At 44.6% G+C, this 26433-nt stretch overlaps 3 protein-coding genes and 1 long non-coding RNA gene across 12 annotated transcripts in view; 2 read left to right on the forward strand and 2 right to left on the reverse strand.

Moving 5' to 3' along the window:
- On the forward strand, positions 1–5494 carry MRPS14 (mitochondrial ribosomal protein S14). Its single transcript, XM_067532392.1, has 3 exons — positions 1–96; positions 1702–1860; positions 4977–5494. Exons 1-3 carry the CDS (start codon positions 49–51, stop codon positions 5157–5159), a joined length of 390 nt encoding a protein of 129 aa, XP_067388493.1. The 5' UTR covers positions 1–48; the 3' UTR covers positions 5160–5494.
- On the reverse strand, positions 5391–14650 carry CACYBP (calcyclin binding protein). 3 transcript variants are annotated; one of them, XM_067532389.1, is made up of 6 exons: positions 14566–14650; positions 12584–12779; positions 11596–11692; positions 10953–11052; positions 9459–9553; positions 5391–7457 (listed from the first exon to the last, which is right to left on the reverse strand). In XM_067532389.1, the coding sequence occupies exons 2-6, from the start codon at positions 12705–12707 to the stop codon at positions 7298–7300; spliced, it is 576 nt and encodes a 191-aa protein (XP_067388490.1). In that variant the 5' UTR covers positions 12708–12779; positions 14566–14650; the 3' UTR covers positions 5391–7297. The 3 variants fall into 3 exon arrangements, with proteins under 3 accessions (XP_067388490.1, XP_067388489.1, XP_067388491.1); XM_067532388.1 differs by lacking the exon at positions 14566–14650 and adding an exon at positions 13574–13729; XM_067532390.1 differs by lacking the exons at positions 5391–7457; positions 14566–14650 and adding exons at positions 8148–9129; positions 13574–13737.
- LOC137142906 (uncharacterized) overlaps positions 14363–26433 on the forward strand; it is a 15813-nt gene continuing 3742 nt past the window's right edge. Inside the window, exons 1-4 of one of the 2 annotated variants that reach the window (XR_010917040.1) lie at positions 14363–14497; positions 15571–15677; positions 18700–18744; positions 20093–20207. This is a non-coding gene — a long non-coding RNA (uncharacterized lncRNA). The remainder of the gene's footprint in view (positions 14498–15570; positions 15678–18699; positions 18745–20092; positions 20208–26433) is intronic. The other variant, XR_010917041.1, reaches the window with a different exon arrangement.
- Positions 16155–26433, reverse strand: part of RABGAP1L (RAB GTPase activating protein 1 like) — a 483894-nt gene continuing 473615 nt past the window's right edge. For 5 of the 6 annotated variants that reach the window (XM_067532377.1, XM_067532378.1, XM_067532387.1 and 2 more), the window contains 3 exons: positions 26334–26405; positions 23039–23236; positions 16155–21881 (listed from right to left, as the gene is read on the reverse strand). In XM_067532377.1, coding sequence (XP_067388478.1) covers positions 21726–21881; positions 23039–23236; positions 26334–26405 — 426 coding nt within the window. In that variant the 3' untranslated portion in view covers positions 16155–21725. Of the gene's footprint in view, positions 21882–21935; positions 22322–23038; positions 23237–26333; positions 26406–26433 lie in introns of those variants that run through there. The other variant, XM_067532379.1, reaches the window with a different exon arrangement.

Genomic DNA, 26433 nt, shown 5'->3' on the forward strand with positions numbered 1-26433 from the left:
CGCCAGTCTCTCTCAGCTCGGCTCGAGCGCATGCGCTAGGGGGGGAAGATGATGGCGGCCTCCTGGCTGGGCTGGGCGCTCCGTGTCGCGCGACAGGTCAGGGCCTCTCGCTCGGGATCCCCGGGGCCCGCCTGGGGTCTGGCAGCTTCTCTGGGCCGGGCCCCGCCCCGCCCCCGAGTGACCGCTGAGCCCGGGCTGCCAGCGCCTCCGAGCCCGGGCCGCCGGCGCCTCTGCCTGCCCCGCTCCGGTCCCTCCCGCGCACGGTCCCCATCCCCGTCCGTCCCTCCCTATCCGGGGCCCTGCCCTCCGCCCCAGCGCGCCCTCCTCGGGGCAGCCTCCGGTGCCCCCTCTCTGCGGGCGGCTCTGCCTCGTGGCCCATGGCTCGCCCCTGTGGCTGATCTTCTCCAGCTACTGCCAGCCCAGCACAGCCCAACAGCGGGTGTTCCTCTGGGTTTGGCCCTAGGTGACTTGTATCCTGCCTTCAGGTCGGTTCATTTAGGTGGGATTGATTGGTGGGTGGTTTGTCTGGAGGAGCATTTCGTAGAGTGCGCCACTTGGTCAGTGCTGGCTAGGACAAGGAACTAGAAACTCCTGGATTCTGTTCTTGGCTTGGGCACTGACTGACCTTAGACAATTAGACCTTGAAATCAATAGGCGTTATCGGCCTAGCCTGGTAAAGTGCTTTTGAAACTCCTTACAGGCACCTACATACCTTTCAAAATCTGTCCCTTACACTTTCAGTGCCTCGGTTTCTCAGAACAGAGAATCCTTAGTTATGTGACTGGGGAATGTGAGGACTAATTGCTTACTATTTGTAAAGCGCTACATACGTGCTAATCATTATTTTTAAAAGAACTGCTATTGCATCTTGGGAAATATTTAGAAACAACTTTGTTTATACTCCATCTGTATTTTCCCTTGTTCTTTGTCATTAAGAATGTTTGTGTGAAAATCGATCCTTTACTTTTTATGTGATTAACTCATGGTGTATTCCTTCTCTGAAACCGTAGTCCTCTGTAGGTGATCTCATGATCTTGTCCAATGCAACTGAATCTTATGTTACAACCAGAGGATTATGATTTCAGGTGAAAAACCAGCAACAGGAGAAGATTCATCTACAGAAAAGATCCAGTTTTCATGGAAAGATCCCTAGTGATTAAAAAACAAGGGAAGTGAGTTTAGTGCTAAAAATAGAAAAGGTCTTTTAAGTTATTTGGTGTGTGTGTCTCACTTACATGATGCATCCTCTCTTGGGACCACAGAGAATATTAAACTATTGTACTTGATACATTGTATGCTGTGTAAATAAATCACACCTGTGCTAGGATGCATGTTAACACTTGAAACTAAACACAGATTATCCTGGTATGCACTGACAGCTAAACATGACAGATCACATTTGTAAACAATTGTGTTCTTAGACATGGTAGAATTTCATGACCTAAACTAGGCCAACGAGAGAGTTAGTTTGTGTGATTAAACCTGTAGCTCAAAAAAATTCTCTGGGTAGGTGGAGAGGGTGATTGTTGCCAGTATTGTCAGACCTGAAAACCAGAGGAGTCAGAGAAGACAGGGATTGATTGAATCCAAATGAGGTAGAAGCTAGAAAGAGTAAATTGGAATAAGCAATGTTTGGAATTGGATGACTGATAAAATAACAGAAGCTGCAGATTTAACATTTATATTTTTCCCTCTTGTTAGATATTCCCCTTGCCATGCACCGGGCAAGTGCGGGGTTACTACGTGGACTGGAGGATGTTGCGTGATGTAAAGAGAAGGAAGATGGCTTATGAATATGCAGATGAGAGGTTGCGGCTCAATTCCCTCCGAAAAAACACCATCCTGCCTAAAGAACTGCAGGTAAGTCCATCTGTATTTTCCTGCTGGACCATAACCCTTTAGGGAGAAGGTATGAGCATCCACATTGCTACTGCAGCAGCATTCTCTGAGCATCACGAGCTACTTTGTATGAGTCTAATTGTGCAGCCAATGCCAGGCTTCAGATTCTGGGGGTCAATCTAGAATACCTGCATCTATCTTGCTCACAAGCTTCAGATCACATCATCTAGCTATCTCCTTAGTATTGATAGTTAGGTCCAGAGCGTTGTCCCTCAACAGAAATAAAATCTCTTGACTGGAACTCCTTTGCCATGTTAAAATCTCAGAAGTCAGAGAGTATTAGAACAGGGCGTGGCTATGTCCCGCAAGTTACATTGAACGGCCTCATGGTTACTATGGATGTTCCTGAAGTCTTTTGTTTTTCCTCCTGTACCTGTCACTAATGAGTGTTTGAGGGCCATTTCCCCCTTCAAGTATGAGGAGTTCACGGGCTAGTTTATTAGTTCTTAAACAGTGTACATCCAGGCTGATTTCTGCTCTCACAGCACTTTAAAATCTTGGGGCATGATCCTGCAAAGATTTATATATTTGAAATTGAGCATATGGTAAGTAGTCCCATTGACTTCAACAGGGCTATGTGCACTATTAACATTAGATGTTTACAAATCTTTCCAGGATCAGGGCCTTTAGGTATACATTTCTGGATTTTTCTTGTCTAGTCACCACTACCTCAAGCTGCCCATCTGAAAACCCTAATATAGCCAGCAGGTGTCACCATGGCTGTAGAAACTGCTAGATTTGGGATGAAAGGAGAAAGATAAATGCTGCTAATTTGAATGTTTGGTTAAAATGTCCTGATCAAGGTAGCTGTTCCCCTAGCTAACCCATCAGTTTCCTTATTTCCCAGCACCAGTATTTATCACAGGAAATACTGACTCAAACCAATGAGGGACTGATAGAACAGGAAGCAAGACTTTCCATCAGAACTCTGTCTTCAGCAGCTGTTTGCCTGAAATCTTTAGTTAATTTAAAATAAAGCTAGCAATCTTTTTCATTATAGCCTTACCACGGAAATAAAGCATCCAAGCTGCTGGTATGAAGGGTGAACATGGGAATAAGTTAGGGATTCTGCTCTGAGTGTTTTGTTAAAGGGGTGCAGAAAGAGTTGATGTGTAGTAGAGGACCATCTGACTTCAGTGGATGAGTGCTCTAGCATTTTCTGTGTGGTTGCACATAACTAGCATATAAACTCACTTCCTAATAGAAACTAATTCAGATCAGAAGAACAATTGATACCTCATTTTCAGAAGTACATACAGAACATTTTCTGTGGAGGTTTCTTTCACAGGGCTGGCTTTACCTACCCTCTTGAGTGAGATACAGGAAGAATTTTACTCATTCCTATAAACTAGCCTTTACATGCCATATTCACCTACCTATACTCAGGCAGCACCAGCTTGCAGTAGACATTTTGTATGAAAACAAGGATTGTTATTGGCTTATCTGCTTATGCAATTCCCCAGCTGCAGTGTTAGCTTTGACTCCAAAAGATGATCTACTGTAGTAGTGAATGTGACTTCTGGTGGGAAATCTTCAGTATAAAATCCCATTGTCATTCTAGTGCCCTTTGTAGTCTTAAGAATTAGGGAAGAAGAGCATGGAAAACAAAAATCTATGCTGTTTTCCACAAGGTGATATTTGGGATCTAAAGAAAAACTTACATAACAGACTCCAGCTAGTCTCTGAAAGGCTTCATGTTCCTTGAGTAGCATCAGAAAGGCATCAGTTAATTCTGAGCTACTCCACTCTACTGTACAACTCAGACTTGTCTAGCTGTTTAGCTTTAATATAGAAATATAATAATTTAAAGCCTCCAAAAGCTGATGCCTCAAACTCACTGTATCGGTAACAGGTTGAAAAAGGGCAATTTACATCTAATTTGATAATTGAAAGGATACTGTCACTTTCTAAAATCATGGGATTATTTTTGCTTTCTATGGCAAATTGAGGCTTGAAATCAATTTCCTTAAAGACTTGTTTCCCTAACCAGCCATCTCCACTCCCCAGTGCGGTGGCACTGGTCTTTTGTTATAGGATTGTTTGAAAATATTAGGCTTTTTATATAAAGCCCTGAAACATCTGGTTTGAAGGTAAAACAGTTACACTGACTTTGCAAAGGTAAGAAATAGGTCACCTGTGTGGCTTCTTGACTTTTTATCCCTTTGAGATCACATGACCTTTTTAGCAGAAAAGTTTTGAAAGAGTACTGCAAGCCTCAGGTAAATGGTAATTGAATGCCAACAGCATTTTACCTGATCCAGCATTAGACCTTGCCACTGCCTCAGTTCCTCCATCTTGGCCTTTCCAACGTGACTATATCCAGACTCTTGAGAGTCAAACATCTCTTCTTGCAATTTGGTTTATTAAAACATCACAGTTCAAATGTCAACTTCAAAACACGTCTCTCCCCAACTACCAGTTTCATAGCCTCTTGCTGGGCTCAACAGTTTTGTCAAAATCCAAATCCTGCTGCTTTTTTCAATTTCAAGCCTGTCCTTCACTGCAGGTTGCTCTAGCAAGGTTCTTCCTGCTGGCTAGAGTTGAGAGCTTCATCCCCAATCTTTTCTGATGCTGGGTCCCCTGCAAGAACTTTCCTGCTTACTGTAGGTCTCTCTGTAACTGAGCAGACTTATTTATCTGCCTGAAAGCCTATCAGCTGGGGAAGCAGCTAACATGAAGTGGAACTGAACCCAACTCTCCTAAAGGGTCAGGCCACCCCACCTTGTAACAGACTGACTAGTTGAAATTGTCCAACTCAACAGTTCAGTGACATGCAACACACTTCAGTTCCTAATGGTGCAGGGTCCTCATGCAACAAATGGAACCATTAATTCCAGGTGGAAATTTGAGGAGTGATGAGAACCTAGAAGAGTGTGAAGAGGTGATAGCTGTGGGGTAAAAAGGAGACATGCTGGTGGTACCCCTTCTGTGGATAAGGGAAACATGAGGCCTGTCAAATGCTGCTCCCTTCACTAGTACTAAACTGCCTTAAAAAAAAAAACAAAAAACAAACTTATGCCCAATACAGCATAGCACTTTCACTGGGTTGTGTGTAATTGCTCTTCCTTGGGTTCCAGGAAATAGCTGATAAAGAGATTGCTGCCCTGCCCCGGGACAGCTGCCCTGTGAGGATCCGGAATAGATGTGTCCTGACATCCCGTCCACGAGGTGTGAAGCGACGCTGGAGGCTTAGTCGAATTGTTTTCCGCCATCTAGCTGACCACAGTCAGATGTCTGGGATACAGAGAGCTATGTGGTAAATCACCCCCAGGACTTGTTTGCTTAGTCAAAGAGAGGCAGACTGGGCCCTGTTCATGCATTCCTAAGACGACTGTTCTTTTGTTTAAAGTCCAGCATAAATGTACCAAAAACAGGCAAGGGATGCAAACAGCAGTCTGTTCTGTCCATGGAGTAGTACAATGAGGGGACTAATGCAAATCTGATGGCAAAGAGATATGGGCAGAGTCGAGTAGGAATGCACCAAGCCAGTCTGTGCTAGAGCCAGTTTTATTTTCACAGCAGTTGCTACCCTGTTATAAGACCAAGCTGGCATTTGTAATGAAAAGCAACATCTACATTAAAAAAATTACACCACCAGGTTTGTTCAGTGATTCCTATTCACTCTTTACATTCTGGTTGCAATGACCTCTTTTGCAGTTATTTGGTCAAAAGTATCACTAAAAACAAATAATCCACACATTGGAGTAGGGAAGCATGCTGCAGTGAATATGAAGACAAGTGCCTGAAGCCAAATAGCTGAAAGGATACCCACCCCAGTTTAGGTGTTTAGACACTACTGCTGTTTGGTTTATATAAATAACTCCTTCATGCATCATTAGGGAACAAGGTGCAGTGATTCAAGACCAGGCTGAGAGAGATTACCTGGATTTCTTACTGACCCCCTGCATCTGAATTAACATTTCTGTGCCTTAGTTTTTCCTTAAGCTGCAAAATAGGAGCTAACACCACATGCTACCTCTGCTTTGGAGCAGAGAGTTGCTGCTTCCTGCAATGAAAAATAAGGCTGGAGTGTGTACTCAGCCCAACTCATGCTGCTGTAGAGAGTGGGAAAGGAATGTGACACTGTGAGAGCTGCACAAAGGAGCTAGTCTCAACCTGTGGCTTCTAGTGTACAGAGGCAGTCCTCACCCCTATGGTGAAGCAGCACCGTGAATTCCCTACATTCAGTGAGCTGTTTTGGGAGTGTAGAGGATTCCTGCCCTTTTTCTATTCTGCAATGCCCACTCCATCCCTCCCATCTCTGGAAGGGTGTGTTTTATCCTACATCCCCCCCTTTACACACATTGTCAGGAGTCCTGCAGCAGCTCCTCTCCTTGCTGCTGAACAGCTTGCTGCTGCTAAAACTCCACATTAACCAACATAAAGGCAAGGCTAAGGCTTAGTTCTGTTGACCTGTAGACTCCTACACATTTCTCAGTGTGGAGGAAGTCAACAGTTGTATTATGTGATAATAAACAGCACTGCCTTTTTTTTTTTTAAAAAGGGAGCATAGTTTCAGTAATTTTTTAATTCATTAGTGTAGTACAGAACCTTCCCATCAAGGATTTCAGTAACTTTACGCAGGGTAGAGAGTAGGTATCCTTCTGCCTTGTGCTAGTCCATACATTGTTCTTCCATCTCCCTTTTCTATGGCTACTAACTGCACTGCTGTTACTCAGCTGCGTCTCCTACATTTTAGGGAGGCAGGGGGAAGAATGGGTGGATTGCTTGCTGCAGGTAGATGCTGGGTAAGCTTATCAGATTCAACATCTGGGTACACTTAAGCCAGTCTCTTGCCTAATACATATATGCTGAGCAGATACCCCTCGATGCTTTCTAGGGAGTTCTTGCCCTTGCCTTCTGTAAAGAACACTAGATAAAGAGCTATAATTAACATCAAAAATGCAGATTCCACTCCTACAATTAAGCAGTCTTCAGCAATTTAGACATACCTGTCCTTCTGAGGTCTGTTTGATGGTTTCTCCTGCTTTCTGCAAGTAGAAAGGCATTAGGGCTGGGAACCAAAAAGCAAAAAGGCAGCCAAGTGACACGCTGACTAACACACAGTTTAAGATTATTTTCCTTTTACAGTGTTTGTATAGTTGTATAATTGTCAGTTTCACAAACATTTCAGATGAACAAAAAATAGAAAGCTCTTGGGATGGAGGAGAGGGGTGAAGAGACAAGTACTTCCTACTCTTCAGGGAAGAGAAGGAAACCACTTGATGGAAGGAAATGCTTTATAAGCATATTTTATTTAAATATTCTCTCCAACCTGAAATGGAAAACAGGTAAGTTGGAAGAAAGCTGTGTAAACAATCACTTGTAGAACTGATCTCTGAAGCACTGCAGAAGTCCCATATAGAAGGTCCATGTCAAAGTAGCCTTTGGAGTAGTTTCAAATATCTAATGGTATATCCCCTTTGGCCTGTTTCTCTCGGCTTTCAACCCAGGCCTTGTTAATGGTTCTTTTCATCTCATCATCTCCCTCTGCATACATCTTTTTCAGAAGGTTCATCAGCCCCTCACCAGGGTCTGAGGTGTCATATGAGGCTTTCCTGTAAGACAGAGGGATATGCATGGAACAAGCTTACGGTATTATTTCTATCATCATCATGTGTCGGAATCTCAGTAATTTGTAACAATTCTCAGCCAAACTTGAACTGCTTTAACAATTCTTTATGCAAAACATTGGCATGACATAGAATTTTGCCTTGGGTTTTAGGAAAGGGTAATATGGAGTCTCAAGATTAATCCTTCAAGCTTGGCATCTTCAAAAAAGAAGGCAGGCATTATCTAGACCAGTGTTTCTCAATTATATTTCGCTGCGGCACCCTTGCGCGGCCATGCCATACCCTCCGCCAACAAGTCCAGAAAATCTTCCATTTTTCAGCGGCGCGGTCTCTAAAGCTGTTTTCTGCGACACGATCACAGCTGTTTGGCAGTGCGGTTCTGCTTTTTCGCAGAACCCTTCAACTCAGCCCACAGAACCCCAGGGTTCCGTGGAACACTATTTGAGAAACACTGATCTAGACTAAGTGGAAAATAAAAAAACATGCTGGAGCTGTTCCAGTAAGGGGTGGAGGGGATGGGGGACAGAAGAACCTTGCAGTGGGCATTGGGGTTTGAAGTAGGTGTTAAGTTCATGGAGATGGTAACTAAAAATAGCACTGAACCAAGGAAGTGCCAAAAATCAATGTCTGCTGTTACCATGAAATCTATGCAAGAGATTACTTATTAAATCAGCCTTGTACCAAGGTGACAATCCCAAAGTATCCGCCACCTATATTACAGGACATCTATTAAACCACCAATGGACTGGCCCCTTAAAGACATGTTTCATTGCCAAAGGGCAAACTGCACCTACTTTGATTTATTTGGCACCCAATTTTACCAGCTGCATACCATCCCAAGCACATATATTTCCTTTACTGGCTAGCATAGGGAAACCCCACCCCACAGCTTCTCCCCTTACTTTGTCTTTTAAACTCTTTGGCTACTGTACTAATCAGCTGAAGGTTTAACTAAAAAAGCAAGGGATTGGACCAAGCTGTGTCCGACCAGCAGGGGCAGCAAGTTCCCTGGTTGCGGGACCCTATATTTAAGATCCAGTCTCCAAAAGTTGAGCCCTAGTGTGACAGCAAGACTGTCCCAGCTGATCTACAAAGTGGGTGCTGGGTCCTGCAACTTTAAGGGATTTATATATTGTGACTAACACCTTGAATGGGGAGTCAGTTCAGACCTTTGCAGAGTTGGCTTAGTGGTAGAGTACTGTGCTGCAGGAGCCCTAGGTTCAATTACCAGTCCTTTGTGCAGCAGGCAGTGGAAAAAAGCAAAAAACTGCTCATGAATTACAAGAGATGGATGCAGAAGGAAAGTAGTTTTGATCTGAATCCAAACTGCAGCTAGGACCAATCTCTACCAGTGAGCCCTCAGGAGATTCACTGGTAATCCTGTCAGGCTCCTGTTTTATTCATCCTTAAAAGGTTGCACTGCAGAGCTACAAAGCAGGGACATAAAGAACCTGAGGCCCTCAGCAGGGATGTGGAAAACATTCAACTACCCCCTGCAGCGATAAAGCCTTTAAGCATTTATTCCCATTAGAGCAACTCCTCTTCAGGAATACAGCCTCCAAGATAGGAACATGTGGCTTGATGGACAGTTAACTTTACACCTCTCATTGCTGATCTTCACTACCACACTTCTTGTACTGCACCATTCACCGATCTCCTATTAAAACCATTTAAGAATGTATCAGGTGTATCCCACTGGAAGCATTCAAGCAGTAGAAGATGGCAGGATTTTAGCAACTCAATGCAAATTCCTTCCCAATGCACTAATCTTTAGTGCCAAAGGAGTCCCCAGATCAGCTGATTACTAAGATCAGGAAAACAGCTATGAAATAATTCTCAGGCCATTAAACAGCTTAAATGTTAGGCCCTTGGACCAACAATTCTCATTTTATAGATTGGATGTGTTAAAGTCATAGTACACATCTGCTTTTTTTGGTGACACTAATGCAATTCTGTATGGGGTCAAGTGAAGGAAGGGACACTCACTCTTTCTCCTTGCTCTCTTTTTCCACCTGAGTCAGACAATCCCATTTTTCCTCTCGTTTCTTCCTACATAACACAAGGATCATATCTGTCTTGATCTGTAAGGGGAGGTAAAGAAAAATAATTCAGATGGAAAGTGGTGAATTAAAGATACTTATTATACCAGATACTGGTTGCATCCACAATAGTTGAAGTAGCAGAACAGTTTCTCAGTTACTCAGCTGCAACCTGGAGCTAAATTCTGTAATCAGACCCCTGTAATCTGCACAGACTAGAGATTTGGCTACAGCATCAGATTAATTAAAAAAAAAAAAAAAAAAAAAAAAAAAGGTTTTTATTGAATAAAATATGAAAAATGAATATATCTGGAGTATTCCCTCATTATTTAAGCTGATGTTAAATTCAATTTATTTTACACTGCCCTATAGAATTTTGGATCACACCCACATTTTTGTTATACCTGTCACTGGGGAAAGCTGCAAATGTTAGCAGTTGAGTAGAGGGGAATATTGTGGCTTTTGACACATAGGAATGTACGAGAGATGGTTTGGGTTTACAAATAGGCTCATTACCTGGAAGTTAAGATAATCAACACCGGAAGAGTTCATGAAATTTTCCATCATTTGATTTCAAAGCCAACATCCCACTGAGACAAATGGGGTAGCAAAGACAGCTCTGTTATTGTTTCAGGCTGCGTACAGATTTAGGCATCTATTTATACTCTGGTCTTGTCTACATACACATTTTGTTCGTGGCAAGGAAAGCTGTGGTGTCAATCTACACCACATTAGCCTGCTCTGCACTAGGTGTCCATTTGGAGCCTGCTGAGATGCACTAAGCATTTGTTTGGACTATTATCAAAGCACACTAGAAAACTCTTAGTGCACCTCAGCAGGGTCCATATGGAGAGGTAGTGCACAACAGGCTAACGCAGGGTAGATTCACACTCCCACTTGCCATGACCAAAACGTTTGTGTAGACAAGCCCTCTCTATGTCTGGAAAAACGTCCTATGCAAGCATAAGGGCTAGCAACTGGGAGCAGATTTTCAAAGATATTTAGGAGTCTAAAGATGCACACAAACACTTAAAAGGATTTTCAAAAGCACCCAAGTAGGTTGGGCACTTAACTCCTATTGATTTCAGTGGGTGTTAGGGATCAGACCCCCAAAAGGTTTAGGCACTTTTGAAAATCCCACTAAGCATTTGTCTGTATCTTTAGGTACCTAAATACCTTTGAAAATCTGGCCCTTGATGTTTTAAAATAAAAGCATGAATTCTGGCAAGCAATTCTGCAACAAGGAATGGATTTTGCAGCCACAGAATCTGTGAAGTCATTATTAGTTTTCCTTCAGAGGCTAAAGAGAGCAAGACAGAAGGTTTAAGGTTAGAGCAATCCTATATAAAGCTAAATTGGAGGATTCTGCTGAATCTGGCTAAGACGACTCAGATGGTGAGGGAATCTAAATAAGTATCTACAAAGGATAAGATACACAGACCTTCCTTGAGCTGCCTTCCACAGAGATGGGTTTCAGAAGGTTATTGAATGTCATGGAGTAATTCTTCCCATTCAGATTCTTCACAAGCAAATCAAATGACCTAGAATGGAGAAAGAAACACATGGGTAATGAATGCACACACTTTATTTCTCTATCATACACAATGTTCAAACTTATACTTAACAGCCCCCTCTTGGGAAACTGAACCCACAAGCTTTCGGTGTGTGTCCCACACTTCCGGATTCCCTACTTGTTGAATATTGGCAAATTCCATGGAGGGAGTATTGTCTAAAGATTACAAGGAACAACAAGTCAGGAGTCCTGTTTAGGGTTCTTTTTATGACTCTGCCACTGACTTGCTGTGGGACCTTAGGCAAATCACAATCTCTCAGTGTTTCAGTTTTGTCATCCAGAAAACGGGGCTAATAACACACCCCTAACAACAGTGCTGTATGGCTTAATTAGCATTAATAAAATGCTTTGAGATCCTCTGAGGACAGCTACATATGCATGTGCTAAAGTATTATTGGACAATTTAAGATTTTAATCCAGAAGAGAACTCAATTCAACAGGCCTCTGAATTTCAGGTACAGCACTTCCAATATGCTCTTGCTGGTATGGCATAGCAACAGTCTGGACTCACCTCTCTGTAAAGTGCACCTGCACATTCTCAGATGGAAGCTGCTGCACTCTATTTAAAGTGATGTAAATCTTCACAAACTTATCCGACTGATCCCAACCTAAAAGGGAGAAAACCAGATAAATTTCTTCCAGCCTTCCTTTGCTTGCTCATGAGTGGTATTCCTCTGAAACCCCCGAAAGAGAGCATGCCTTCCACCACGGTCCATACACTACTGCAACTGCCTTCAGAGGGCTGGGGGCAGACATTAGCTGCCCAGAGAATAGTGGAATGGAAGAGGGGAGGCCAGGCACACCCTTTAGGGCTCTGCTCCCCAGTCCCTGTAGTGCAGCAGAGAGCAACCCTACCACAGTAGCGAGAAGCAAAGCACCTATGCATGACTCAGCAGAAAGGAGTGGGGAGGACCAGAGCTGGAGCTGCTAGGCCAGGACTTGGGTGGGGAGGTGGGAACCACAGAGCTATATGGGAGCGGCAGCTGGTGGACTTTCCCTCATACTTGCCAAGTACTGGAAGGAGTGAGCAGGACAGGGACCAGTATCCCCTTTCCTATTAAGGTTTGAGGATTTGGTGCTGTTTAACCTGCCACCTTCTCCGCACACTTCAGCTGCAGGTAGACCTGAAGAGGCTCTCAGTGTTCCACAGTGGCAGCTGCGGGGCTGCCTACCTGCCCCATCTCCTGATGGTGCCAAGAAAGTGCACTACAGGGGCTCCTCCTCAAATAGAGCAGGAATGGAGACTTTTTTTTTTTGCTTTGAAGACAAGGGATCAAAAGAGCTCTAACCCTCCCTTAAACCTCCCACCTTTAAAACACAATCCCAATATTGGGCAATTATTATCCTTGTAATTTAAAGATACATACACAAGGTCAGTACGAGTGACAAACTGAGTTAACCAGTTAACCACTAGTTGGCACTACTGATGCCCTCTGTTCCATTTACATCATTAATCTTAGCTCTGTAGGAGCTGTGGAGTAGTGGAAAAGCAATCCTACCATAATTATTGATTTTCACTGTGTATCCCCCAGCTGGTGGTTTCTCTTCATCCACAGTGTCTTCTTTTAGCTTGGGTGGTGGCTGGTTCTTGATTTCCATCTCTAGTTTGTACTTTTCTGCCATCAAGACATCATGAGTTCTTTTCCTTGAGGCTTTTTTCAGGAGTTCTTTCACTTCTTCCAAGTCTTTCTCCAGCTGGGTTTAAGAAAAGAATTCCATGTATGTACATTAGACACATGCCTCTTTATTTGAGGTTTACTGCTGAGCCAATTCACTTATCTCAGCCAGGCTCCCACAACCCGCAGGGAAACAGGCAATGGGAGAAATGGCAATGGCAGCCGGAGGTACTGTACTTTCTCCTCTCCCTGTGACGGAGCAGGTGGCCAACAAAGATGCTGCTGAGTATCTCTGCAGCAGGGAAGGACCAGCAGCTGCAGGGGCAGTGATGGGAAGGCAGTGAGGACGTTGACTCCTGTGAGGACAGGGCCAGACCCAAACTCTTCCCTTTAAAACTGCAGCTCAGGGAGCAGATGGTGCCTTGTAAATCACACGGGAAATCGCTCAGCCGGCCGGGCCTGGAGGGCTGTGAGTAGGGGCTGGAGGGCCAGGCCCAGCAGCAGGGCTGATTGCCCAGCAGCTCAGAGGGCAGGGAGGCAGGCTCACACATGTGAGCGATAGCTACTGGGTGTGTGGCCCACCCAGAGCCCGTGAGCGCAGCGCGAGGCGGCGGGGCCGGCACAAGGGCCCGCCCGGCTGGGCTGGGGAGAAGGGAGGGTCCAGTCGCCGTGCTTCCCGGAAGGGATAACGGAGTCCGGCCAGGCCAACCAGCCCGGGGGCAGCACCAAGAGACCCGCCCCCGTAAGACTCTCACCAGCCCCTCCACCCCCAAGACCTCCTCCCATTCTCAGCCCCCCGCAAGAGCTGCCCAGCTTCCCCCCCTCGGGGCACTGCTGCGCCCCCATCAGCCCCCACCGCCGGGCGCCCCTCACCTCCTCCCGCGCAGACGCCATGACGGGGATATGCGGCGTGTGTGGTGTCACTCGCGCGCCCGCCCCGTGCAGATGCACCCGGGGGAGGGGGAGCCTGACAGGTGACCACCTCAGCGCAAGCGGGCGGCGCTGCTACTGTCGAGTCCCGCCCCGCTCCGCCCCCCTGGAACTTTCCGGAATCTGGAGCTTCCGTCCGCCACGCCCCCTAGTACGGATCCCAGCCCGGGCTTCAGCCTCAGAGCCAGAGCCGGGATCACGCCCCTTAGCGACCACAGCTGCATAAACCACGCCCCTCCCCGTAGGAGGGGACATGGAGTTCGCGGGAGACTAGGTGCGGCGTTCTAGAAGGTCCCACCGCACCTCTGCCATAGGGGCGCGGCGGCCATTTTACCGCCGTACCAGGTGTGCGCGCCGCGGCGCAGGAATGGAGTGGGCGGGGCTATCAAAACCGGCGGGCTGCTAGGCAGTAGCCTTGAAGCGGGCGGCGTTTCCATGGAGACGCCCTTGCTGAGGCGCCGCCCGGGCCCGGCCTGTGCTAAGGGGCCCTCGCCGCGCTCTGGCTCCATCGCTGCCACCCGGGGCTTTGTCCCGGGTTCGCTCGCTGACCCCCTCAGCCGGTGGCGAGATGATGGGCGGTGGCTGCCCATCACCGCGGCGGCAGCCTTGGGCCGGCGCCATGCGAGGGGAGCCGCGGGCGGGGGACGGGGCTCTAGGCAGGGCCCGTCCCGGCCGGCAGCGTCATTCGAGCCGGCTAGGCTCCCTGCTAGCACCGCCCCTCGGCCGCTTGCTCGCTCGCTGCGTGCGGGGCCGGGGTCCTTCCTCCGCCCAGAGGCCGCCGCGCCCTGCTGCCCTGGAAACAGCTGCCCCGCGCCGCGAGCGCTGGTGAGGTGACTGCAGCAGGCACGGCCAAGTGGCCCGAGGAAGGTACGTGACACCGTCAGCCCTAGCGCGGGGCGGGGCTGGTCTTTTCCTTTGGAAAAATCTCCGCTTACTTTTATTCCGTGTCTTTCTCGCCCTGCCGCCTCTGGCCTTCCTCTTCCCTGCTTCTCCCCCCTGCACCAGCTTCTGTCCCTTTTCTAGTCTGCTCCCCCCGCCTCGCTGCACCGCCCCTGCTCCTGGCCTCCCTGGGTGTAGTGCCTGGCTCCTCGCTGCCTGTTTCTGCTGGGAAGAATGCACAGCTCTTTGAGATCTCTCCTCACTCCTTGTGTGGCATGGGATGTATAGCAGTGCTTCCCAACCTTTTTGGGTGAAAGCCCCACTAGTTAACGGTAGGTAATACACATGTTCCCTCACCCCTTCTGCCCCACCCAGGGGGAGAGGACACACTTTACCAGGGTCTGGAAGTCCTGGGGGGGGGAGGCCTAGCCCAGGCTGCAACCCCTATGGGTATGTGTGTGGGATGGGGACCGTGTTACAAATTTGTACTGGACCTGAAAAAATTATGCTTGGGACCTGGCCCCATCCTGTCACCAGCCATAAACACATATAACTCCTATAAACACATATAATGATTATAACAACACTAAATTACCTAATAATGTCTTTTACCTGAATAAGAAGCTAAGTCTTCCCTGGTACAGCTGCCCCCTCACGCCCTGCCTCTTCCCATCCCTCATGGAGTGAGGGTAATGAAGGTGAGCTCTGGTGGCTGGGGATGCTCCAGGCCCCCAGGGGCTGTTCCTCTCCAGCCAGGCGCCTCTCTGGCTGAGTGAAGCTTGGGGCTGTTGTTCCCTTGGGGATCCACTCCTCTGCTCTGGCTGGCACAGAGCTCAGAGGTGGGGGGGTGCTCCTCCGTTCCAGCTGCGTGGAGCTTCAGGCTGCTGTGCCTGGTGGGGAGCTCGACGGGCTAAATGACCTCAATATTACTGAAGCCTCATGGATCTCCTGGAATCTTTAGCATCCTCCCTGTGGGGGCCCACCCCCCAGGTTGGGAACCGTTGGTGTATAGAGACAGACTGGTGGCACCTTTGTTCCCAGTGCCTTTTATAAATCTGCAGGATCTGAAGCCCCCAGACATCCCTAGAAACAATTGGAAAAGAGGAGCCATGTGACGTATCAGTTCTCCATAGCCTGCCAGCAACTGAGCCGTGGACCACAGATACAGGTACAGTACTGCATTACCCTAGGCCCTTGAAATAAGTTTACTGTTGCTATGTAACTGGCTGACTTCCTAAGTGTGAATTCAGTAATAGGTAAGGATACGATTTAGTCACAGATCCCGTGACTTCTGCTTCAGCTCCCCCGGATCTGGTGGGGGCTGGAGTATCCCTCTGCTCCAGCTTTAGTCCCTCAGAGGTCAGCCCACCTTCTTTCCCTATTATTTTTAGTAAACGTCAGGGACAGGTTGTGGGCTTCAGTGAATTTTTGTTTATTGCCCGCAACCTGTCCCTGACGTTTACTAAAAATAAGTGTGACCCAATCTCAATCTTAATGATAGGATTTGATACACTAATGCTGCATGCTTGAAAGTGACCAAATTGAGTTGCTGTAAGCATATCAAAAGTGCAGCTGTTTATTATTGTAAGTGGGGTGGGAGGGTCAAACCATTTCTTGAACAGACATTGAGGATATCAGTAACATGAGCAGTTTATGGAAACAAGCATCTGGTTCCCAACTTGTTTACATTTCTGTTTATTTTACAAGGTATCATTCACACAATGAAAACAAAATACTGATCTAAACATGTCTATAACAATTAAAAAAGTAAACATTTCTTGTGACAATGTACATTAAATTGCACTTTTAATAACAAGCATTACATTTATATATTTATATAGTGCATGGATTTGTTATACAGGGACTGATTGGCAGTATAGAAATGTTCCCAAATCATAGGTCTAACACAACAAAGCTCCTGTATTGCCCTGGTCCGCTAGCAATGTATTTCTCTTATAATTAGGGATGGACCCAAATCAAGACAGTGTAGCTGAATAACCCCAATAGGTGGGGAACCTTCACTCTGGCTCCAAGCTTTGCATTTGGTCCCTATTTAAAGAAGCTGAATAAAACCCCTGGAACTAAACTCCCTTTGAACTTTGGAGAACTGGGGACCTGAGTAGGGTCCATCTCTGCTTGCTATTGTCATCATTGCATTTTCTACTTAAACTATAAAGAAGATTCTCTCCGGAGTTGGGTTTTCTAAGAGAAGGTGATGGTTCTAAATGAAATGGCTCCCAATACGATTCTTGAAAACATCATACACATTAGTTCTCCCCTCCCCCCCAAAGGGGATTGTTGGAAGGAGAGAATGAGGAACAGAGGGAGCTGCAAAGAGGCCAAGAACATTTTCTTATGTTTATATGAATTTGCAGTCGGATCCATGTATTATATAAAATACAAAAATAAGAGAAACTGAAAGGAAACTAGTACAGTCCAGGATTCTGATGGTTATCAAATCACATGACTGAAAATTGTGACACCAGACCCTTTTGATGTATTTTATCTCCTCCTAATTCAGTTTCCTATATATTATTCTATATATAATATATAGTTTTTCAAAGAGGCATATATATTCCTTTACAGATTAAATAAAAACAAGTCTCACTGAATATGAAAGGAAGAAAAATTCTAATTTTTTAGCTGTAATTTTTTCAGTTAAAAATAGGCATGAAATACATTCAATAGCAAACCAGTGGGAGTCTGGAAGAAATTAATGACAGCTCTTTATTCCTGAAGCGCAAAACTGTACATAGTGAGTAAAGATCATGAAGTAATCTTGTTTCGCAGGCCTCTGAACTGGGAAAGGTAGGGTTGTAATTAGTACTCGTGTGCAGTGCCCCTTTTTTGCTCCATTTTCTAGTTCTCTTTATGAATCTCTTTAAAACTGGATGCTTTCTACATATCATAGCCCAGTTTTAGAGGCTGCCTTGAGTATGTGTTCCAAAATCCAGAAGTGAACTCGCTACGTTTTCTACACTGAATGGTCCAAAGTGAAAGGGAATGTAGCATGTAAGTATTTACACTATTTGGATGGAAATGCCTTTTTTAGTGAGACAGCTCTCCATGGGATGTTAGTGTAATAACCAGAAAGGGAACTTGGAACAAGTCTATATTTTTTAAAAGGAATATGTACGGTGCTATGGAATGCAATGCCATATGTCTAGTAAAGCCAGCTATTGAACAACAGACTGCTTTACAAGGCATCCAGTGATGGCTGCTGTGGATTCAAGAGAACTATCATTCAGCTCTTAGTTAAAACCACTGCCTTCAAAATATAAATCATGTACTAAAGGCTTCTCTAGGAGATATAATTTAAAACACTATTACATGACAAAATTCTGATGTTTAGTGTTGATGGTATTTAGGATTATTAAATTATGCAACCAGGTGTAGATTATACACTCTCTTCAGATTGTCTCATTGCTTAGTGACCAAATCAAGGGCAACATTCTGCTATTCTTACTCATGTGAGTAATTCCATGGATTTCAAAGGGACTACACATTTTCAGTAAGATATTACTCAGTACAAGGATGTCAGAATTCAGCCCCACACACTTCCTAGCGAGAGGTTGGGACATTAAGAAAGCAAGACTTTCCATACTTAATTTGTAAATCATGATACTGTAGCAGCCAATACAAGCCTTTTGTCTATTCTGTTAAAGAACATTATCACTTTGGCTAGTCATCATATCAAACTCAACTCCATGGGTGAAATCCTGGCTCCACTGAAGTTAATGGGAGTTTTGTCATTGTCTTACTGGGCCAGGATTTCACCCCAGATGTTTACAATAGAATCTAATGCTGTAATGTACTGTATTTCTCTCTACTTGGACTACAGGAGTCTATGACTAATGTGCTGTGGTATCAAGGGATAGGTTTCTGCTGTGCCTGAATCTCCTTTCTTGTTCTAGTGAATTGAGAAACCTCGCACCTGCTTTTTGCATCAAAATAGCTTTTTAATGAAATACCAGAGAAAAAAACAGAACATGTTAGTGTATAACAGGAAATTCACTGGCTAAACAAAAAATCCTTCCACACAACTTATAATACAAAAAGATTTTTCTGCTTATCTAAATGTAATTTAGGTATAGCAATTGGCCAGATGTACTATCTAATGAGCAGGGCAGAAGCTGGGATGTGTATGTCAGCTGGCTATATTGAGTACATAGTTGATTCTTTCCTTCTAGTGAGCACTGAAGCATATGAACCTTGAGCAATTTACCTGCATGAAGGCAAGTTGTTAACTTTTCAAATTTTTTTTACTCGCCTGGAGCTAATGTGGGATATGTTAAGTCATATGAAGTATGCACTACTATTTTAGATATATCTTTGTGGATCACAGTTGAATTTAAATGATTAGTGAACTGATGTACCATGTAATCAGTCCAACTTGCTTTATCCTTTGAAGTGTTTCACCCAAATAAAAAACTTCTGCATAAAGTGAAAAAATGTACTTTTTTTTTCTGCATTGTGCATACCAGTGAGGTATTAGTATCCAACAAGACTGATTGCACCAAAATATATATTTTACAGGGCTTCGTCCATATGTGAAATGAAGGCCATATTTCAGAATTACTTGTTCTTAATGGAAGTAAAAATAAAAATCCCCAATAATGCTTGCTCCTTACATATGGACACAAGTTACTTTTAGTACAACTGTTGGAACTGGACATGCATTTTGATATTGAATCTTTTTTTAAAAAAAAAAAATTTACTTCCACGCTTTGAGTTATGTTAACTGTTTCAGTGCTGTTTGAACAGATGCATATAAGCTTCACTGAGACTTTGAATTCAGGAAGTTTCCCACTGAAAATTATATAGAACGATCAGACTTTGCCAGATCAATCAGTCAACTCTGGAAGTGCACATTTCCATCACGTACCTGGTCCTGACTTTCAGCACTGAAAGGGCTAAATAAAACTGATTTTTTTTTTATCCTTATCACAATGTTAGGAAATGGGATTTTAGCTCCTATCCTGTAACCCTGCAATGTTGTTAGCTTTTCATGTTATTGACTATCACTGTGGTTATAGTAAGGAAAATGATTCTGAAAATGACATGGAGCTATTTTGTTCTTTCAATGATTCCAAATAAGATTTATAGTTTTAAAGTCTAAAGTTATTCTGAATTATAGGTGCTATAAACTCAAGTTGGGATGGGGGGGAGGGAGGGAGGGAATCAAGCTTCTTGTATCATTACCAGGAGTAAAAATTCTACCATCAGCAGTTGGCTAATAATTTTTTGCTTCCATGTGAAGGCAAAAATAGAACGTAGTTTCCTCTCCACTAGCTGTGTAAGGGCTCAGCATGGTTAACAGCAAACATTTTTGTCAGTGTTAATACACTTGCCAGTGATACCTCAATGCTGCAATTAGTATGCACATGATTGCAACGCTGGTCTTTATTCAGATAAGTATTAATAGCACTAAGCTGATCATGCCAAAATTCAGTTTCATTTGAAGAACCCTCTTATTTTGGTTCCACTATGTAACAACATTTAGACAAAACACTATTCTCCTGGGTAAGTTTATAAACCATTCTAACTAGAGAAATGTAACACTTTATTCATCTCTGTTCTTAGCAGAGAGAACCCACTTCACCAAACTTCGTGACTTTTACTAGCTGAGAATGGTGACTACATTTTGATATCTACTTCAAACAGCTGACTGCTCTTCAAAATGTCTCATTTGGCACAGGTAAATGTTAAACTTGTACTACAACATGTAAAAATCTTCAGCAGATATGCTTGACAATGAAGCATGACGTATCATTAAACTTTATTGTACATAACTGATAAGATATTGCATTAAAGTTAAAATCAAAACACAGCTAATGTCCCTGGAACATTTTATAACATGGGGAAACTTAACACACAAACTCTTGTCCAGCAACAACATTTCCATCAGTTTAAGCAATAGTTTAACAAGTATTTCTATAAACATTTATGTTCAATCAAAAAAAATCTCAACTGCTTTTGCACTTCAACTTAGAGAGAGAAAACAAAACAATCATGTTTTCAGACAGCCTCAGGAATAATCATCAGAAAAGTTTCTCTTATGGGTAAAGTCTCTATATATGCTTGCATCTGAAGTATTTTGTTCTTTAAAAAAATAAAGACCCAGCAACTTAAGATTCCCTAATAAAGTGTCAAAAGCAAATAAACTTTTCCATGGGGTGTTTCTCCTGTGCAAAAAGATCTTTTTGATTTGATGTTTCCAGTTTTGTGCCAAGTGCAATGCTTAAACTTTGGTCCAGTGTTTCATGTGAAAATGTTTCCACCACCTTTACACCGAAAAAACAGCCTTTATTGCACAGGTTTAGTAGAATGTCAGAAATAAGTACTGTTTTAAATCTTAGTGGCAAAACAACAAACAAACAAAAAACCCAAGGAATATAGTCATCCCTTTGTCCTAATGGATGGAATCATTTCTGGAGTTCTGAAAATAAACCATAGAATAAGAAGGGGGACTACAAGATTTCACTTTAAATTCAGTTCACGTGTGATGCACAAGAATTAAACAGTGCTGCCACTCAGTGCCAGGAAGACCTGCACTCCTTGCATCTGTGCAGAAAACTAATTGCCAAAAATCAAAATCACGGAATATTCGCAGGGAACATTATACACACTTGTGCTGTGCCAAAGAGCGCACAAGACTATCTGGGCTGTGACTTATGACTTACAATGAAAGGGAAATGCTTGTCTGCAAGATGCAATCACCACTGTAAACTTGAGATGATCCAATGGCATGAGTTACCCTAGACAGTAGTATACATCCTGGCATTACCCTGTGCTTTCTTTGACAAGATACATGCTTCAGTACTTTATGCTGCCCTCTCTTTCCCAAAAAAGAAAAAAAATCTATTTTGTTTTATGCAAGATAAAAATAATTGTAGTTATAGTCATGTACTAAACACTTAATTTTGAATTAATTATCTTAACATCTAAGCATATAAAATGTAAAAGGATAAGGTATTAGAACGTGGCTTTCAGGAAGGCAGCTGGGAAATAAGTATTTAACATAAAATTGGATTCTTTAAATAATGTCTCTTGGGAAGGGTCACACCAGAATGAGTGTGACCCTGAAGGATTTCACTTCAAGGCCTGCACTCCTGCCTTTTGTCCTTTCCACAAGAGGAGAGACCCCCAGGGAAAATCCTCCAGGATTTTAAGTTGCTTTGTTCTTTGTGCTCTTATGCCTGGGCTCTGGCTGGAACTATGTACTGCTCTCTTTGGGTGGCTGGGATGGCTGAGGCTGCTGTGGTGGCTGTGTGCCAGTGACCGTTTTGATAGAGTTCAGGGTTTTGCTAAACCAAGAGTTTTTGGCAGCTTGGATTTCATTCATTAGGGTTCCTCTCTGGTGTTCCAGCTCCTAAGGAAGTAGAATAGTCAGAGTTGATCAGAAAGCCATTGATTACAGAGAGGAATCTTCAAAATCAATCCCTTTAACTAAGCTTTCTTTCTACAGGCAATAGGGAAAGGGTGGAGGCTGTAGAACTACAAAAATACTACTATAAATTAGAACCCTTTTTCTTTGAAGACAAAAAGGGGAGAATGAAAAGGAATATCCCCTTTTCCTGGGAGTTCACAAGTCAGCCAAGTCCACTTAGACTGGCATAAAATAAACCCTCAGAGGTGATATGTGGGTGTAGCAATTGTACAGACAAGCAGTATACACACATTGTAGGCACGCAAGGTTCAAGACTGTGTTAGGGCAAAATACAATGGTATGGTGCCTTGATGGCAGCTGTTTGCAGAGATGTCCAGAAGTAGAACACGGATATGAAGGGAAGGGGGTATCTTGAGCTGCCACTGAAACAAATGGAAGAATGGAAGTGTCTGAGGAGTCGGGGCTGCCTTGCTTGGATGAAACTCCTTGCTACAGGTACTGACAGATGCATTATGGGATATACTATCCATGATGAAGGTTGTCACTTATACTGAGAGTGACTCCACAAGCTTAGCAGAAGAGAAGAGGGTACTTCAGAACAAAAGGGTGGACAACAGATAATCATGTGCCAGAGAGGGAAGGGGTAAATGCTGTTTTTTGGACATAGCACAATGTTTGTCACTAAAAAGGCTGGATTGGATTTTATAGTCACTGCCATGGACTGGGAAAGGTGTACAATTACATTTACCCTCGGGAGGTCTCCAGGAGGTACTGCGTTTCATACCCTTTCCAGAGCTCCCTATCACATGAGTGAAATGTGGCCATTGTGCCACTCTTTATGAGAGTGCAGTATGCATTCTTCTGCAAGAATCCTAGCCCCCTTTGGCTTGACTAGCCTTGTAGGGAGTGCAAGGATGACCGTATTCATTTTCTGTTCAGGGATGAAAGGGAGAGGAGACTCCTTACAGTTTGTGTTGCTACATAAAAGCACAGTATCATTCTGTCACCATCTACGCTACAGAATGGAACCAGGTGAAGGAGACAATCATGTTGCAACTAGATTCCTCATCGAGTTATACGCTAAATAGGGGCTTAATAGAATCACTCTTTTCTGCAGTAGTATACCTATAAAGTCATACCTGAATTTTGCACTTGGCTTCCACAAGCTGCAGTTTGGTCTGTGCCAATTCCAACTCCATCTCCCTCAGCTGCTTCTTGAGAGCATCTTTCTCATCATCTGTTTCTGTTCCCTGGGTGTCTCTGCTTACAGCAGGCAGCTTCAATGCTCCTTCCTTACTGAACATCTCACTGCAGTGTTTGCAAGCCATCACTTTACCCTGGGAACAGCCAGAGAACCAGTTTTTAGCCATGTTACAGGAGATGTCATGTTGCCTAGAAGAGCCTCTCTTATGTTAGATTTGCTTTTTGGTGATAATGGTAGAGCTGCTAAAAGTGTGTGAGATTGTCACACATGCCCCTACCTAAAATAATTTTAGAACGGGTTGGCAACCTCTGGCACGCGTCAACATGGCATGTGAGATGATTTTCAGTGGCACACAGGGAGAGGGGCGGAGCTCAGAGGGGGAAGTGACCGCCACACAGTGGTGCTTGGGGCCAGGAGCAGCTCCTTGGCAGGGTGCTGGGCCCAAGTCAGGTTGGGGGGGTGCCGCCATGCAGCATCGCTTGGGACTGGGAGCAGCTCCTGGCCAGGGCCAATGGCATACTGAGGTGGGGGAGCCATGACCCTGGGGTGCTGGCTGGGCCCTTCGAGGAGGAGCCGCCCCCCCACTGACATCCCCAGCCCCTCAGCCTTCTGGCCCCTCTCCCTCCTGCTCCCCGCCAGAAAGCATGGCCCCTCCTTGGTACGCCACTGCACCCACCATCCCCGCAGTGGGGGCAAGAGGGAACAGGAAGTGGGTCCGCAGACACACCTCCCCCGCCACCGTCGGCGGGTGGGGGGCGCAAACACAAATAGTGGCTCCTGGGTGCTGGACACCCATACTCCACTGGCCAGGGCACTGGGCCATGGCACATGAGAGGGGGGAAGGACTTAGCATGCCCCTTCCCAAAGGTTGTCAACCCCTGTTTTAGAAGTTCAGGAACAACAGATACGGGCACACACAACAGGATAAGAATTCCTAATACATTCAGCACCCCCTGTTTAAGCCTGCATTTTTCAACACTTCTAGACTTTGGAAGTTACATTTACCCCTCTTATTGCCAAGACTTCTGATATTTTTGCAGTACTGCATTAATGCAGGGATACCATGGGTCCCTGGCACCTGGGGGCCAAGCCTGCATTTGTGCCTCTCTCAGTCCCTCCTCCCCCCACACAGGGCAGGAGGGGTCCCTGGCTCCCACCAGATGGTACCACCCCCCAGCTGCCCCTGGAGGGTGGGGTCTGTATCTGCAGAGGGGCGGGGGGGACAGACACGGTTTACCTCGTCCCCCTCCTGCTTGGGGGACTTTCTGTGGCTCATTGCAGCAGTGGAGTCCAGCTCTGCCGCCCACCCCCTGCACTTACACACTTCTCTTGCTCCAGCACTGCAGCCCAGTGTCAGCTCAGGAGGGGCAGCCACACCCCCTGGCCTGGGGAGGAGACAGCGTGCCAGACCTCTTAGAGCCTCTTGTGCCCCCCTGACTCCTGCACAGCGTGAAGGGGCGACCCAGCGACCCCTCCCCCCGCAGGCTGCCCCCCACCCTTCCCCTCGGTACGCCACTGCGTTAATGTTGGCATATTTGTTGATAGAGTAGATGCCAGGGTTTTTTCTCTGGCTAAACTTGCTTTTTTAATATAAAATAGAATACTTTTGATCAAATATTAAAGTTAATATGGCTTTTGGCGAAAGAAGTATTACAGCCATGAGATATTGCTTAGAAACCTGCTCCCACCCTGGTTTTCCCTACTTCCCAGAAGGAAACGCTCTATGCTGGATCCAGTGGCTGCTACTTTACTATTACTAGCATATAATAGCAAAGTGACTATCTCACAGGACGCACCTAGTGCCAAGAACACTTGAAACAACAGCAAGTTCTGTATTGGGTTGGCCTGAAGAAGTTCTTACAAATTGATTGTTTAGCAATTTGTTACAGTAATCTTTTCAGGTATCGAAGTTAAGGTGTCTGATCTATAATGCCCGGGGTTCTCTTTGTTTCTCTAGTAAAAGTACTATGTTTGCCTGTCTCCAGTCTTCTGGAACCTCACTTGTTCTCCATGAGTTCTCAAAGTAATTGCTAACAGTTCTGAGATTTCTTCAGCTAGTTCCTTAAGTACTGTAGAATGAATTTCATCAAGCCCTGCTTACCTGAATACATCTAATTTACCTAAATAATCCTTTAAACTTTTCTTTCCCTATTTTGGCTTGCATAATATTGGGTTGGGTATCTGGTCACCATTAACAATAACCTGTGTCTGCTAATGTAAGCCTGCTGACATGGCTCTCACACCACTTAGCAATAGTAAACAAGCAAAAAGGTTTACTGAAATACTTCAAGAAACTAGATGAATGTCAGTACTAGTCTTTATTCTTGTGAAACTAATTTTAGAACAGTGGTAGTAGTAAGAGTGGCTAGAATTCTCATTTCAGAAAGGACTTTTTTTTATAAAAGGAAGATATGTATGTTGCTATACTGTGACCTGCATGTAAAAGATGTAAAGCCCTGGGTTTAATCTATCTGACATACTAGGCAGTAAAATATTTATAACCCTAACACAAGACAGACACTTGGCACTGGCTAGCAACAGATCATATGGATACTTCAGAAAGTTTGAGAACTACAGAAACAGAGGGAGGGATTCCATGTACATTGCTATGGCAGCATACAGGCACTGTGAAAGTCCCTTATCGGGAAAATTCCCCTAATGGGGAGACAGTGTAGGACAATCAGAGGTAGTTTTATGCAGATCTCCTCACAAGGCCTGGTGTTGAGGACAGGAAGCGGGATTCTTATGGAAAATCTGAGCAGGCCAGCATAATTAAGAGCAGCTTCCTGGTCTGCCATCATTATGCAATGGGTTTGTCCAAAATCCCTCTGGTCCAAAGTCACCTTTGCCTTTGGCCTACGTCTTTACACACTGTACAAAATGGAGATGCAGTTCAAAAGCTCCCCAAAGGGCTCCCTCTCTCGTCTTATTAGAACATTTAAAGATTTCTCTCTCCCTGCAAACTTCATACATGTTTACAGAGAAAAATACAGGCATTCTGTGCACCCCAGTTTGGAAGCTCCAGCATACCTGATATCCACAACAACATGGTGAAGAGAAATGTAGCAATGTTTCCATCCTGTGAAACATCTGAAAGGGTATTTTAGGCCATTTTTCTGGCTTTCAGGGCTGCTACTATGTGGCTGCAGTTCAAATTCCTTTCAGTATCTTACTGCCAGCACCTATGAATATTTGAGTTAACACTTCACATACAGAGGCATCATTCTCACCTTCACAACCTCCAGTTCCTCCTTACTTGCTGCCTGTTGTTTCTCCAGCCTGGTACTCAGCTGGGAACAAATCTGGAAGAGAGAAAACAAGACCTTTGAC

Source organism: Emydura macquarii, unplaced genomic scaffold (genome assembly GCF_026122565.2).
Source record: "Emydura macquarii macquarii isolate MOO-44397 ecotype Brisbane River unplaced genomic scaffold, CSIRO-AGI_Emac_v2 contig_3287, whole genome shotgun sequence".
In the NCBI taxonomy this organism is placed as follows: domain Eukaryota; kingdom Metazoa; phylum Chordata; order Testudines; family Chelidae; genus Emydura; species Emydura macquarii.